The sequence below is a fragment of the Scleropages formosus genome, chromosome 3, assembly GCF_900964775.1.
Source record: "Scleropages formosus chromosome 3, fSclFor1.1, whole genome shotgun sequence".
Taxonomy (NCBI): domain Eukaryota; kingdom Metazoa; phylum Chordata; class Actinopteri; order Osteoglossiformes; family Osteoglossidae; genus Scleropages; species Scleropages formosus.
In genome coordinates, this window is record NC_041808.1 from 33227887 (window position 1) to 33243914 (window position 16028).

Genomic DNA, 16028 nt, shown 5'->3' on the forward strand with positions numbered 1-16028 from the left:
ATGGTCCCTTCAAGCTGATATACCTGAAAAAGGGAAATAATATTTAAATGTATAAATGTTATTTTTATGTAATTGTCTATCACATATGTCAATATTACAGGGGAATACAAAGTCACCACCCCCTATAAAAAATTCAGCTTTTGTTTCCTTAAAGCCCGAAAAAAGTAAAATCTAACTTTGAGTTTTATTTACAGATTGTACTGTGCAGCATAAAGCTGAGGAAAAGGCTTTTTCTTAAAGTACAATGACAGGGTTGGATAAGGGAACACCCCACTGAGTTTAAATAGCTGGTGGGAGTAATTTTTTGCTTAAATTACAGCCTTGAGTCTGTTTGATATATCTCTACCAACATTGCACACCTAGAAAGGAAGATTTGCCCATTTACTTCTTACAGAAGTGTACAAGCTGAAACTGCATGGTGGCTGTTGATGGACTGCCCCTTTCAAATCGTTCCAAAGATTATGAAGGGATTAAGTTGGAGCTACGTGTAGGTCACTGAGGGTCAGTTCCTCTTCCTGTCCTTCACCCACTGAACAGTTGCTTTTGTGGTGCTCTTTGAACAAATGTCATCTTGAAAGGTAAACAATCTCATTTCAACGTGGCTTAGGGCTGCGATCAGTTAAATGCAGTATGTTATTAAGTTTTTAGTTTTTTTGTCAGACAGCATTGCTATCTGTATCTTATGGAAAACTGAGCTCTGTGAGGATTCCTGTTACAGATGAGTTTAGACAAGGTAATGCCATGTGATCACCTGCAATGCTGCTTACCTGCTTCTCCTGGTGAAACTCACCTAACAGTGCATTTTATCCACTGCTGAATGCCCCTAGGCTGATCTCTCAGACTGCAGAGAAAGCCAGAATTTGACATTCTCTTCCATTCAGGAGCTCATATGGCCAGACTCTCATTTGATAAATATACCTCATCAGTGTTGGTGTTTTGCTCAGGACTTCCACAGCAGGTCCATGTGTGCGCTGGTGTTTGTTCCCACCACACACACATACACACACACTTATTCAGCAGAAACTTTTTCTCCAAAGAAACTTCCAATGAACTCTATGTAGTGTTATCAACCCACACACCTTATTCACCAAGGTAACTTACACTGCTAGATACACTACTTACACTGGGTCACTCATCCGTACATCAGTGGAACACACTCTTTATGTCACTCATACACTATGGATGAACCTGAACAGCGTGTCTTCGGACTGTGGGAGGAAAACGGCGTACCCGGAGGAAACCCACCCAGACACGGGGAGAACATGTAAACTCCACACATACCGAGTAGGGATTGAACCCATGTCCTCTCACACCACCCAGGTGCTATGAGACAGTATTTAAAATTAACACTGAAGTTCAGCATTCTTGAGTTCATTGGAAGTTGCTTAGAGAAAAGCATCTGCTAAATAAATAAATGTAAATGTAATTGTCTGCCTGGTTCAGTCCTTCCTGAAGACTGCGTGGGCCTGTGGAAAGGTCGAGGAACTGGCTGTGGTCTGCGGCACTTGTCCTTTCCAGCAGGTGTCCTTCTAAACCTGTCTCGTGCCTCAACTCCAAGGCATCAGTCCAGGATTTGTTGTCTTAGTCCTACTACTTTGGTGCTTACACAAAATGCCAAACAACCACCCGCTGATCCCAAAACTAGTAACACTCAGAATTCTTGTATAAATTTTAATGAGCTATACATTTTGTGGAGGTGCCTTTCGTGGGCGGTGGTTCTTTGTCTGGGTCCATGTCCCTGACCAAAAACCCCCTCCATCCAATTTCAATAACCGCTGGTGCTGAGCAGGGTTGCGGTGATCTGGAGCCTATCCTGGAAGCATAAGGCTGAGGGGGAGAGGTAGCAACACGTGCATGCACACACTCACTCACGGATATATTATCTGCATATTTTACCAAAATGGACAGAATCAATAAATTAATATTTAGGCTAGAGGTGGCACGGTGGCACAGCGAGTAGTGCTGCTGTCTCACAGTGCCTGGGTATTGTGAGAGGGCATGGGTTTGATCATTGCTCACTCTCCGTGGAGTTTGCATGTTCTCCTTGTGTCTGCATCAGTGTGCTCCTGTTTCCTCCCACAGTCCGAAGACATGCTGTTCAGGTCCCCCATAGTGTGTGAGTGACATCGAGAGTGTGTTCCACTGATGTATGGTTGAGTGACCCATTATAAGTAGTGTATCTAGCAGTGTAAGTCACCTTGGTGAATAAGGTGTGTAGCGTGATAACACTACATAGAGTTCATTAGAAGTTGCTTTTCTAAATTAGTGTCTGCTAAATAAGTAAATGTAGTCTAGAAGGAAAAACATATTTTGTAATATCTTAGAAATTACAATGAATGACAGAATCAAATATGTACACAGATTTCTTATTAAAAACATAAGTATTTTCTTCTGCATAAATAAATGTAACTTTGGAAAAATGATTTGACAGTGCAATGCAGAGTATATATACATAATTACGCCTTCCTCCGGCTTAAACATTTCTACGAACCGACACGACTAGATTTTTAAAAGTATTCTGTTAGTCCTCTCTTACTTCCGGTCGGTTGAAAAAACACCGGAACGTGCGCGTGCCCATTCCATCCAATCACCGCACAGCGCGCGTTTGCTGAACGACTCAGAAGAATGGAGGAAAGGACGACTGAAGTTGTTTTTAAAAAGGTGGTAGAAACATTCAACTTAGTGCAATTTCCTCGTTAGAAAAATTTAAAATAAACTGTCGTCCCGCTTTTTTTAAAAAAACTGGTTACATTGTTGAATTTGTTAAGTTTTGTGTCAGCAGCTCGACGTATTTTTAACTAGTTAATATATTCGCTGTTTATTATTCTCAGGAGACTGTCGGCAAACTACTGTCACTCTTTTTCAAGGATGAAAAAACTAAAGGTGAATGACTTCGCGAACCCCATTGTTTTTAGCCTTTTAAATGAAAAGGTGCGTAGTAAGTGGCAAATTACTGAAAAATAATATTAGACGTCGCTAAACTCATGTTCTCTTTTATAGTCAGTGGTGACGCTGTCATCCTAATGGCCGAGATGTTGAAGATCTTTGTGGAAGGTGAGTGCGGATTCTCAGGACATGATCGGTGGGACAGCAGACCCACAGGATCTTCTCCTGGCTGTGGTGTCTGGGACGGTGCCGCGTGCCTCCCGAGGTCACGTGGTGCTAATAACTTCATCATGTGTCGTTGTCCAGAAGCAGCCCGGAGGTCTCAGAAGCAGGCGGCTGCGGAGGATTGTGACGTTGTGGACATTGAGCACTTTGAAAAGATCCTGCCCCAACTGGTGAGCACTCACAGCACCATTCCTGTGACTGAATTTCATTCTAGGAGTCTCTTCACTTTCTTCATTCCATAACCATATGTCTTATGTTTCCCCAGTATAATTCAAATTTCAAGATTTCAAGTACCCTGCTTTCACATTTTCTGCCAGTTCCGAACATACAAATAGCTGCTGATTTAAATGCTTTAAAAAAATGAGGGATGTAAATTATATACAGGTGTGGTATTTGACAAACAGGGAATTGTCATGCTATCATGTTTATATATTTTTTAAAAAAATGTAAGGTCTTACAAAAGCTCTGCTCAGACACAGTTGCTTATGTTGACTGTTGTGGCTTGCAGAAGAGATCTCAGGCTTTGAAACAGGATTTATTGCCGGTGTACATTAGGCAGGAGTATCAGTAACTTAGACTGCTGTGATAGGACAAAACTTGATTATCCATGCAGCAAAAATTCACACGCAACGGCTCAAGACGGCACACAACAGACATGACACGTAACAAATTACGACAAAAATAACAGCTTGCTGATGTTCTACAAGGGACAGTGAGCATGGAGATATTTGTATAGAAGTTGCAAAGAAGAATATGAGGAACAGCTGTGGACAAAAGTAGAAAATCATCATCTGATGTGTCTGTCTCTTTGAATTTCAAAATCAGTGCACAACAGAATCGTTTGATTGTAAATGTTTCTTTATTTAAGGAAGCAGTATGTACTTTAACCAAGAACAATCTGCCAACAGCCTCATACAGGTGGATGCTGGGTTGCAGACCGTAAACCCTTTATTACACATAAAAATGCACTTTTGTCATTAACATGATGCAGTGAATACAATCTGTGGTCAGCAGAGCAGTGTAATGTGTGAGTGTTCCTTCACTTTGCCGTCAACAAGTAGAGGAGCACATGTGACACATACTATAAGAGGTCTGCAGGCCAAAATGTTTATTTTCCGCAATCAAGGGACATGGAGTCTTTCTTACTTCGAGGGGTAGATTTTATGTGTGTGCTTTTGGTCCTCTTAAGTCCCTGAGTGGGAGAGGTCAGTGGCAATAATTACGAAGGAATTCTGAGTGGTTACGTTCATTCTGCGGTGACGTATTTCTATTCTCCTGGATGGGTGGAGGTGTCGAGTTGCATCCAACTAATAAGTGCATTTGTGGATTCCAAGGCAAGGAAAGAACGGAAGTGATTTTTCCGGGGTCTTCCATGCATACCTGGAGATGCAAACACAGGGATGAACATAGAAACATCCTTATATTACATGTTCTACACACTTGCAGAATATGTGCCATAGTACACAGAAACTGTTCTTGTAGCTTGTGGTGATCCAAAGTCCTGACACTTTGTCAGATTGTCATTTATTTTGTAAGTTACTTCTGCATAAAGCTTTATTTTTACTCATCTACCCATGAGGTACAAATATTACTGTCTACAGCTGAAAAGAAATGTAAGGCATCTACAGTTGACCCTTGAACAACATGGGTTTGAACTGCGTAGGTCCACTTATACACGGATATTTTTCAATAAATATACTGGAACATTTTTTTGGAGATTAGCTACAATTTTAAAAAAACTTGCAGACGAACCGCATGGCCTAGAAATAATTAGGTATGTAATGAATGTATAAAATATGTAGATACTAGTCTATTTTATCGTTTACTACCATAAATATACACGTAATACGTATAACATCTACAGCGTATTGTATCATATGACATGGTTGATGTAGGTACTGACAGACAGAAAATTAGTCTTGTAAACAGATGACATAAATTTATGGTATCGATAAATACAGTAGGGTACTGTAAAAGTATTTTCCCTTATGATTTTCTTAGCCTTTCTTTTCTCTAGCCTACTTTATTGTAAGAATACAGTATATAATACATATAACATACAAAATATATGTTAATCAGCTGTTTATGTTCTCGGTAAGGCTTCCAGTCAACACTAGGCTATTAGTAGTTAAGTCTTTGGAGTCAGAAGTTATACCTGGATTTTCGACTATGTGGGGGGGTCAGCACCCCTCACCCCCGCGTTGTTCCAAGGTCAACTGTACTTTTTATTTCAAGATCAACATGTCACTTTTTTTTTTGTATTCCTCTTTACAGCTCCTGGATTTCTGATAGTTTTTGGCTGTCCAAGAAAAGTTTGCTTTTGATATTACTAAGGTCTAAATACAGTGTGCTCTACATTGCTGTTCATAGTTTATACTTCTGCAATAAATGTTGAACATTTTCTGCACCTGAGTGAATGTTCAAGGGGTTCAGTGGTGATAAATATGGGAAAAGCCAAAGTGTTTGTATGTAAGTATCCCTCAGCATGCGCTTCAAAATGGGCTCTCAGTTGTGATGTTTTGAGGGTTTTTTTGGGTATATTTATTTTAAATAAATGATTTGGCAAACCTGTTGCCTGCTGAATTTTTGTATGTGTCCAATTTTTTAAAGAATACGTAAGTTCTTTGTGTTACAAACATTTGAGTAAAATGACAAATTAGGAAAAAAATTGGAGCTGCCTTTTTTTGTTCCACATGTTTCTGCAGTGCTTAAGTATTTTCCAACTGGTGTCTGGTGTTCCTGAGTGTAGCTGATCAATAACAAGATGAGACACGTTGAACGTACTTGTGAAATGTATCAATGAGCAGTTGCTCCTCCACAGGGGTTAGTGAAATGTGTATTTTTACAAACTGCTACATAGAGCTGCTTAGTTTGAATGTAACTAGAAGTTAGTGTTTACAAGAAAACTATTACAAAGTATTCTTCTTTAATATAAGAATATGAAAGATTTTTACCAAGCCTTAGCCATAAATGAATAACAGGATAATGCGTTTCATTAAACTTTTATTTATTCTGTAGTTGAAAGTGGCCTGAAGCTGACAAACTTCAGAAGTGTTCATAGGATTTTTGTGCCTTGTTTTTTTTTTTTTTTAAAAAAAGAAAAAACTGCAAAGAGCTAAGATGAAAAAAAGATCTGGGTATTTTACTTTTTTAAAACATTCTTGGAGAAGGCCTATGATCGTGTTCCCGGGAAATTCTGTGGGAGGTGCTTCGGGAGTATGGGGTACCGGGGCCACTACTGCGGGCCATTCAGTCCTTGTACATACGGAGCGAAAGCTGCGTCCGTATACTCGGCATTAAGTCAGGCCTGTTCACTGTGGGTGTTGGACTCCGCCAAGGTTGCGCCTTGTCTCCACTCCTGTTTGTGGTTTTCATGGACAGGATATCAAGGCGCAGTCGAGGTCAGGAGGACATTCTGTGTGGGAGTCGGAAGGTGACGTCTCTGCTTTTTGCAGATGATGATGTCCTTTTGGCACCATCACATGGCTGCCTCCAGCACGCACTGGAGCTGTTCGCAGCTGAGAGTGAAGCGGTGGGGATGAGGATCAGCATCTCAAAGTCTGAGTCCATGGTTCTCTCACGGAAAAGGATGGTATGCCCCCTCCAGGTAAGGGGAGAGTTTCTGCCGCAGGTGGAGGAGTTCAAGTATCCTGGGGTCTTGTTCATGAGTGAGGGAAGAAGGGAGCGTGAGATCGGCCACAGACTGGGAGCAGCGGCAGCAGTAATGTGGTCGCTGTACCGGACTGTAGTGGTGAAGGGGGAGCTGAGCCATAAGGCAAAGCTCTCCATTTACCGGTCGATCTACGTCCCTACCCTCACCTATGGTCATCAACTCTGGGTGATGACCGAAAGAATAAGATCGCGGATCAAGCGGCTGAAATGAGTTTTCTCCGCAGGGTGCTGGGACTCACTCTCCGTGACAGGGTGAGGAGTTCGGACATCCGGGAGGAGCTCGGAGTAGAGCCGCTACTCCTTCACATTGAGAGGAGCCAGTTGAGGTGGTTCGGGCATCTGATAAGGATGCCTCCTGGGCGCCTCCTTTTGGAGGTATACCAGGCACGGCCAACTGGGACGAGGCCCCGAGGTCCGCCCAGGACCCGCTGGAGGGATTATGTCTCACGGTTGGCCTGGGAACGACTGGGGATCCCCCTGGCTGAGCTGGAGGAAGTTGCGGGGGGCGGGGGACAGGGGCAGCTGGGCCTCTCTGCTCTCCCTGCTGCCACCGCGACCCTTTTAGGACAAGCGGGACAGAAGATGGATGGATGGAAGGCTACATTCCAGTTTTCAAAAGCTTCACTTGTAGTATTTAAGCACTGTCAGAGCTCATCACAAAAGGGGTAAGACAACAGAAGCAGTTCTCACACCTTTGGGATTTTTAGAAAGTAGAACAACGTTCTTTTAATGTTTTACATTACATTTACTTATTTAGCAGATGCTTTTCTCCAAAGCGACTTTCAACTAACTATGTAGTGTTATCAGCCCACACACTTATTCACCAAGGTGACTTACACTGCTAGATACACTACTTATACTGGATCACTCATCCATACATCAGTGGAACACACTCTGTCACTAACACACCGTGGGGGGAATCTGAACAGCATGTCTTTGGACTGTGGGAGGAAACCAGAGCACCTGAGAAAACCTAAACTGACACGGAGAGAACATGCAAACTCCACACACTGAGTGGAGTTCGAACCCATGTCCTCTCCCACACAGGCGCTGTGCCACCGTGCCGCCCCGTTTTCTTCCTTAAATAAACAGGGGGAAGAAAGACTTACAAAATTTACACTTGCGTATAAAATATTTTGCTAAGAAGAAAATAAGGTTATTGAATCTAATATTTGTAAAATCCAAGCAATACATGTTTAAAGAAGAAATGAAACGAAAACCGGGGGTTCGGTGGCGCAGTGGGTTGGACCGCAGTCCTACTCTCCGGTGGGTCTGGGGTTCAAGTCCCGCTTGGGGTGCCTTGTGACGGACTGGCGTCCCGTCCTGGGTGTGTCCCCTTCCCTCTCCGGCCTTACGCCCTGTGTTGCCGGGTAGGCTCCGGTTCCCCGTGACCCCGTAAGGGACAAGCGGTTCTGAAAATGTGTGTGTGTGTGTGTGTGAAACGAAAACCAGCTTTCAGCTGTATTAAAGATTCGAGCGGAATTTCTGCGCGCATCGCCGCAACCTAAGTGGCCTCGTACACGCCCACCGCGCGAGCTTCTGTCCTCCTCGCACTTGGCGCGTGCAGAAAACCAGGAAGTTGCGCGCGCCACGACACCAAGCCCAGAAAACGCCTTGTTGAAAAAAAACAAGGAAACGACAGACTTCCGTGGCTAGAGAAGGGCAGCACGGTAGTTCGGAGTCCGAGGAAATAGAGACCTGGTGTCCTTTGGGCACAGAAAAGGGAGCAAACAGGTAAATATCTGTCAAATGTAGTTGCTTTGGCCAGTATAGTGAAGAAAGAGTAAGTATCGAGCTTCTGTTGTTGTTCAGAACGGCAATTAGTTTTGAATTTGAGATGACGTCCGCCATTTTGTGTGACGCATAAAATAAAACAGTATAAATAAGGCCTGTTTAAAAACGTTACATTTAATTCTTTTTCTGTTTATTTTTTTAAAACATTCTGGTTACTGACTTGACAAAATAGTTAACTTATTTTATACAGCATTGTATTAAAGTTTTAAACGGCGATGACTCACCGCCTCGTGGCACTAAGGTGCGGTCGTAGGCTTCAGCCAGTTTCATTTTGTGTATGTGTGAAATAATATTTGATGTTTTTGGTAGTAGAATTCGAGTGGTTTATGAATAAAAACCTTGTGGTTAATGTTATTTTAGAAAAATTGGTTGAATGGTTCAAAAATTTATAAAACTAGTGTTTGTCTGCTGCTCAGCATTTTTAACACTTGTGCTTTTATTCAAACAGCAAATATGTTTTTTGCTGTGCTAAATGTTGATATCCAGAACTACTACCTCAACAGGGCTGTCTCTTGTCCTAAAGGGCTGTACCTGTTAACCTGCTAAAGGCCACCACAGAAAGACTTAGTACATTGTCAGATGTCAAAATGACAATGTTACGTGGTCTTCTATGGTTGAAACCTTCAGCAGCTACAGGTCACATGTTTTTTTAGGAACAGTAACAGAATAGCCTGTTCAAGGTTTGAGCCTGGTACTATATTTAAGTAGCAGCAGAGAAGACAGGACCCAGAGAAGTAGCAGCGCCCGCATTCTTTGGGTTTTCTGCCAGGAAAGGGATGTCTGCCAGGGTGACCAGTGAGTCTTGTTTTTGTTAAAGGGTTAAGATATTGAATTAGATGACGAATGTTTGAAAGATACGATACTGACTTGCTGTGCTTTTAAAAAGTACTGTTGGACTTTGTACTCCCTGAATCCAAGAAATGTATGTAAATGCAACATTGTGTGTTTCTGGTAATAGTTCTTTATTTCTCAATAATTACCTTATGTTAATATTGTGGCTTCAAAATTGTATACCCATCCATCGTCAACAACCGCTTGTCCCGAGCGGGGTCATGGCGAGATTGAATCTACCCAGCAACACGGGGCAGAAGGCCGAAGAGGGAGGGGGCACACCCAGAACGGGACGCCAGTCCATCGCAAGGCACCCCAAGCAGGGCTCGAACCCCAACCTCTGCCACACAGCAGGCAGTGGCTGAAGCCGCCGCACCACCTCGACCCCCTCAAAATTTTATAATGCTGTATTTATTTTTTAAAAAATCCAACGTGGTCAAAGTAGTGTGATGATGTGTGAAGATGCTTTGTTCCTGGACAGTTTGCCAAAATTGTTGGAACCAGGAATTGTGTTCTATTGAAGAGGAGAATGTTGATCATCTGTCCACGAACTGAAGCTGAAGCACAGTTGAGTCATGCAGCAAGACAGTGATAGAAACTACAGAAGCAAGTACACAACAGAATGGCTGAAGAGAAGGAACATTTTGGAGTGGTCTAGTCAAAGTCGAGACCGAAACCCACTAGCAGTTCTGCAAGGAAGAGTGGACTAAAATTGCTCCGCAGTGGTGTAAAGGAATGATATTGAATTGATGGTTGCAACCATTGCAGCTGAAGGTGGCACAAACAGTCAGGTGTAAGGGACAATTCCTTCTTCACACAGTGTCAGTTAGTGTTGGTGAATAACTGTGTTCATTAAATAAATGTAAAACTTTTTTTTTTTTTTTTAAAAAGGGGGGGGGGGGGGCGGTGTTTTTTCATTCAGGTTCCCTTTCTATTATTACGTTTTGACCATCTATGAACTTTGGCAAAAAAATTTGTAACAGGAAATCAGAAATGGGGAAAATACTTTTTCACACGACTGTGAGATGTGTGATACTGAGCATAAACTTTGGTAACAATGGCAAAATGGCCTGTTTTGGTGTCAGACATTTTAGTGGCAGCATAGAAGACTGGGAACTGAGAAGAAGCTCCAGCATTTCAACCACAGCAAACCATGAGTCTGCCAGGTTAACCCAGTGAGTTTTAAGTGTTAAGAAGTTTTTCTCTTTCTGAAGCAACAGGAAACTGGATTGAGATTAATACTTTGTCAGATTTAGTGTTTTAAATATTAATACTTAGACATTTTGAAGCCTTTCTGAAATGCACAATGTGCCTTTGTATACCAGCCAAGTTCAAGAAGTTTTTATTTCTAAAAAAAAAAAAAAAAAACCCCTTTCTGCAGAAAGCATAGTTAGGATTACATACTTGCGCTGAAGATTGACAAAAGCTATGTCTTAACCTCTACGCTTCTAAATATTATTCATCTTTAAGAATGCCTATGTAGTCATTCACATTTTCCGCCCAGTGTTTGTATACACAGCAGTTGCTGTAGTAGTTTCATAATCAACAGACCCTTCAAGAAGAAAAGTTAGTAACCGACCATAGCGCCACAGTGCTGTGAAAAATCCTTTTGGAGAAAGGGCTGCAGAAGTTACCTTGGTCACGTGGAGGTCCCAGCGCAACCACAAACCCAACTTGCGAAGGCAGCCACTTCTGCCAGTGCTAAAACTACATTTCTTGACACTATGGACATGACCATTGATGTCATATGTGCACATAACCTCAGTCTTCCTTGGCAGGGAAAAACAACAATGAAAACTAAGCCTAAACTTATTATAAACAGAACTTACATGGTGTGAAACAAAAAGGAAGAACTAAAACTCTCCAGCATGGTTATCAACACAACCAGCGCAGAATTCGGAAGAGGCACTTGCACTTTTCCTTTGCTTTTTTTTTTACGTGGTCATCAACACGACACATTCTGCTAGGGATGGCAATGCTTTTTACACCAGTGCTTGAATGTGTTGGGTATAGACCTTTTGTGTGTGATTCCAGTTTGTTCTGCAGCTTGTGGGGTGTTTGCTGCAGCTGCCCAACCTATCCTCGTGCTTCGTGGCGGGATTACATGAATGGAGAAGCGAACACTGAGTCTTCTGCAAATGAGAGCTGCCAGACAGTCTGCTAGTCAGGACTGAGACAAATGAATAATAAAGCTGTGAGCTTGCAACACGGAGGAAGACGGGAAGGGGCAATAAAAGAGGGGGAAAAGGAAAGTGATTCCATTAAAAAGCTTCCATGATGGCTTGGTTTCAGGACCAATTTCTCCAGTTGTATCCATAACAAGGAATTTTATTGTACAGAGCAAGATTTTTACTGGAGAAACTCCCATTAAGGAAGTTGCTGAGCGATATTGAAGAATCACCCAACTTGGATTTGAATTTGCAAGCTTGACTTTTCCAGGCATTGTTCTTAGCCCTTTGCTTCTTCCAGCTTTTCTTACAAGTTCATTTTACTTTCACTGGGTATTTCTTTTCAAAATACAAATATTTTGGTTTGTTTTCTGCAGTCCTACCAGATTTTTTTTATTTTTAAATGTCTGGTTTCAAATACCTTGTGTTTCTTTTTTGTTGTGAAACCATTTGCCAGCTAAGAGGAAGTTTATTTGATACAGTACAAAAGTGTGTGAATGTTAAACGTCTTTGATTTTTGTTTTAGGACAGCAAGTTGGACGTGCCCCGAAGGACATAAATTCACTTCAAATTTGATTATTGGCTGCAGTGAAGCCACATTACAGCATCTCTTGTAGCATACACACAGTATTTTATTTGTATATATACAGACACACACGTATACGTATAAGCGTGTGTCTGTATATATACAAATAAATATATACACAAAAATAAAATTTGTGTTTGTGGATTGTAATAGTCTTTATTGTGCCAGAAGTTGAATTCAAGATGGTGACGATCATCAATGGAAATGGATTTCGCTTCAACAAGGGGTGAGTTTCAGATCTATGGTCTAATGGTCTTTGAAATACTGAATACCTGAAGTTTTGTTGTAACCTTCAAAGAAGAGACTTCATGTTTTTATAAACAAGTGTCTTATTTGAAATGGTGTGCATTAAAAAAACCTTTGACAGGATTTTTTTTTTTAAATTTTTTTCAAGCAATATACAATGTTGTGATGTCCTGAACAGACTTTTACAGTAATGATTTAAAAATATTATCTAGCTTGTAGTGCTGAGGAGAGGAAGATATGTTGTAAGAGATATAACTAAATTGCACAGAGCATGTCTCCCCTGTGTATATGTGGTTTTCTTTCCACAGCCCAAAGAGATGATATTTGGATAGATTTGTGATTCTAAATAAGCTGTATTGTGTGAGTGATGGGCGGAAAGTGTGTTTTACTGTTAGTTGAATGTGTGAGTCATTGCAAGTAGTGTATCTAGCAGTGTATATCACCTTGGGTGAATAAGGTGTGGGCTGATAACACTGCATAATGTTGATTGGTAGTCGCTTTTGAGAAGAGCATCTGCTTACTGCAGTATGTTTGTCTTTTGCTTTTCAAAGATTAAAGCAACCTAAAGAAAATGGCAACTGTAATGGAAGCAATCTGGATTTTTTTGATGAAGTCTGCAAACAATGTAAGTCCTTTTAAACTCATAAAACTTTCTAGTATAATAGAACCATCTAGCCTTCTTGGCACCCATATGTGGCATTTAATTTTCCTCTACTGCGTGTGATTGATAAAGTCTGCTGCTTTGTACAGCCTTTGAAACGATTCCGGCGCTTGTGGAAAAGTACAGGGGGATGGAAGTCGATCTAGAATCTCCAAAAGGCTTTGCAGTGAGGATCACAGATCTGGATGGTACCGTCTACTGGGGCAGAAACTGGATGCTGAAGATGTGGAGTGAGCTGTACCTGCCTGAGCCTGAGGAGATGGTTGTTATTGGTGCCATCGATAACTTCCCTTCGCTCGCTGAAGGACTGCAGCTGATCGTGCTGCTCGACCGCCAGGGCAGAGTCTACTTTTACGAGAATGAGGAGCTGCATCGTGTGCAGGACAGTGTCGGAGGATTTTTTGACAAAGGTGCTGTGTGGCCTCCCATTGAGACACACTACTATGGACAGTACACAGCACCAGAGGTAAATATGTTTAAAAAAACTGTATGTGGAAAATTCTTTGTGTTCCCCCCCCCAGACACAACATTTGATCTGGCGTTATGTTGCGAGTTTTCAGAGGAAGCATCAAAGACACTAGAGTACCTGTTTTTGCTGAGTCATTTTAGAGCACAGTTCTGTATCAGTGGAGTCAGTCTTATTTTGGGATGAATTTAAAGTAATTTTTGACCCATTCAGTTTGTCTCCTGTGTCTCTGGAGTCCTAAAACTGCTGCCTGAACTCCAAAGATGACTATACCTTCAATACCTATTTAGAAAATGTGTTCTAATTGTTTCTCGTTTGTGTTTTAGACTGAAGAGGAATACTTGCAAATCCTGGAAGAGACTGGAATCCCAAGAATAGATGATGAGACAAAAGAATTTGTCCAGAGCAAGAACAGGGAGATGACAGAATTGTTGGATTTTCTCAAAGATTTGTAGGTAGGTAATTATGTCAGGTGGCATTAGGTGTTAAAAATAAATAAAAATTTTCATGAGCACAGGAAGTTTGACCCTGCAGCTTTTAATCAATCATAAAGTTGTTACAAATACCAAGTTTGTACAATGTTGAATAATGGAAGAGACCAAAGCAGAAATCTGTAAATACACGGTGTACCACCTGACTTCTGTGTATGCCTGTAAAAGTGTAAAATGTAGCTTTTTTAAGCAGTGCTGTGCTTATATAAATATATTCTTCATTTGGGCAGGTTTAAGAACTGTGTATAGTACGACTATGAACAGCATTTTTTTTTTTTTAAAAACACTATATATTTTTATACACACACACACACACACACACACACACACACAGCCTGAAACCGCTTGTCCCAAGTGGGGTCGCGGCAAATCGGAGCCTAACCCAGCAACACAAGGCGCGCAGCTGGAGGGGGAGAGGGACGCACCCAGGACGGGACACCAGTCCGTCACAAGACACTCCAAGCAGGACTGGAACCCCAGACCTGCTTGAGAGTGGGAACTGGATAAACCCGCTGTGCCACCGTGCCTCCCCATATATTTTTATATTTAAATATAAATTTGTACAGTAAATGGAACTTGTAAAATGGAAAGTCGACAGGTGTTAAGTTTGGAGATTTGGGGGCTTTGTAATGGCACTATACCTGTCGATTTAGTTGTAACCATTGTAATATCATGAGGGATTCTTGAGACCGACTGAAAGAAATTGGTTGTGCCTGGATTTGGCTCAGGATGCAATGTGTGATGTGAACTGCTGTTTTTCAATATGTTTTGCTATCAGTCTGTGGTGATGAGTCAAAAAAAAAAAAAAAAAAGTCCCTTATATGTTGAGACATAAGTTGTTGGGTATTTGCAAATGGACCTAATTATATGGAAAAAATTAACAAGTGTGAGTGTGCAGCCACTTGGCCCAGATGCAGTCATCCCTCTTCTGTAAGATGGAGACAAGATACCAGAGTGGAGCTTTTAACCATATCTTCTTGTGCTGAGAATTGTAGATTTTGAGTTTTGTTTTTTTGTCTTGTTTTCTTTGCTTATGTAGTTACAGAATCCCTAAATTTGTTTATGGTGCTTAGTGTATTACCTCAATAAACCTACGCTGGTGAACAATAAAAGTTCAGGAAACCACAAGTGTGAAGGCTCTCTATGTACTGTTGTAATTGATCTTTTTTTCCCCCAGAAGATTCAACATCTGTTTGAGTCTTTAAGTTTTACTACTACTTTATTACAGAATTTCAAGAGGTGTTCTTCACAGATTAACAGCAGCAGCTATGGCTGTGCTGAAGTTAACATGTGCTGCACACAGGGGCGCTTATGTCTTTTGATACAACCAGAAACTTGGTATGTTCTACAAACAAAAGCTCCTCAAGACATTTTAGTCTTTGTTCTGTGGAAAATAAGCACGTTGTCCAATATGCAGTTTGCAGTAAGTAAAGAAAAGGAGATCAAAAGAGGTGACAGATATTTATTGAACAGTGGTAAATTAAGTGAAATGGCTAAAAAAAAAAAAAAAAAAAAGTAAGGTACACTCCAGCAGTACTTTGTCATTCTTTAAACCAAAATGCACCACAAGACAAAATCCCCCATTATAACAATGTGTCGCACAGTGCTCTGGGTTTGTGTGGGGCGAAGAAGGACACGCAAGCAGCGTTCATAATGAACGTTTTATTACAACATTGGCACACGGAAATAATGCTCTAGGTCCGAGGACACTGTTTCCCCAAGGACCTGTGCTTCAAGCCAGTGTGCTTAGTGCGCCTGGCCTTTTTTCCTTTTACTAGCCAACACCATCACCCCTTTATTTCACCTGTAAGTCCCCCCCAGTGATTGCATACTTTGTTCACAGTTTTCCTATCATGCAACAATTCACAATAGACCCATTTCCTGCCCGAACTCTTGGGAACGTGCGTCGTTACAATAGTCTTCCTGTACAGTTGGGTCTTAAACACAATTCGTGATGATACTCGGCATCGTCTTGGTACAACTAGGGTTTGGGCGACCAAAG

The 16028-nt window shown here is 41.4% G+C and overlaps 1 protein-coding gene across 3 annotated transcripts; it reads left to right on the forward strand.

The window, feature by feature from the left end:
• The first annotated feature begins 2589 nt into the window (after window positions 1-2589).
• On the forward strand, window positions 2590-5608 carry LOC114909042 (centromere protein X-like). Of its 3 annotated transcripts, none has more exons than XM_029250671.1 (5): window positions 2590-2661; window positions 2832-2883; window positions 3001-3054; window positions 3193-3281; window positions 3377-3804. In XM_029250671.1, exons 1-5 carry the CDS (start codon window positions 2626-2628, stop codon window positions 3473-3475), a joined length of 330 nt encoding a protein of 109 aa, XP_029106504.1. In that variant the 5' UTR covers window positions 2590-2625; the 3' UTR covers window positions 3476-3804. The 3 variants fall into 3 exon arrangements, with proteins under 3 accessions (XP_029106504.1, XP_029106503.1, XP_029106502.1); XM_029250670.1 differs by lacking the exon at window positions 3377-3804 and adding an exon at window positions 5386-5608 and having other exon boundaries at window positions 2595-2661; XM_029250669.1 differs by having other exon boundaries at window positions 2595-2661; window positions 3725-3935.
• The last annotated feature ends 10420 nt before the right edge of the window (window positions 5609-16028 follow it).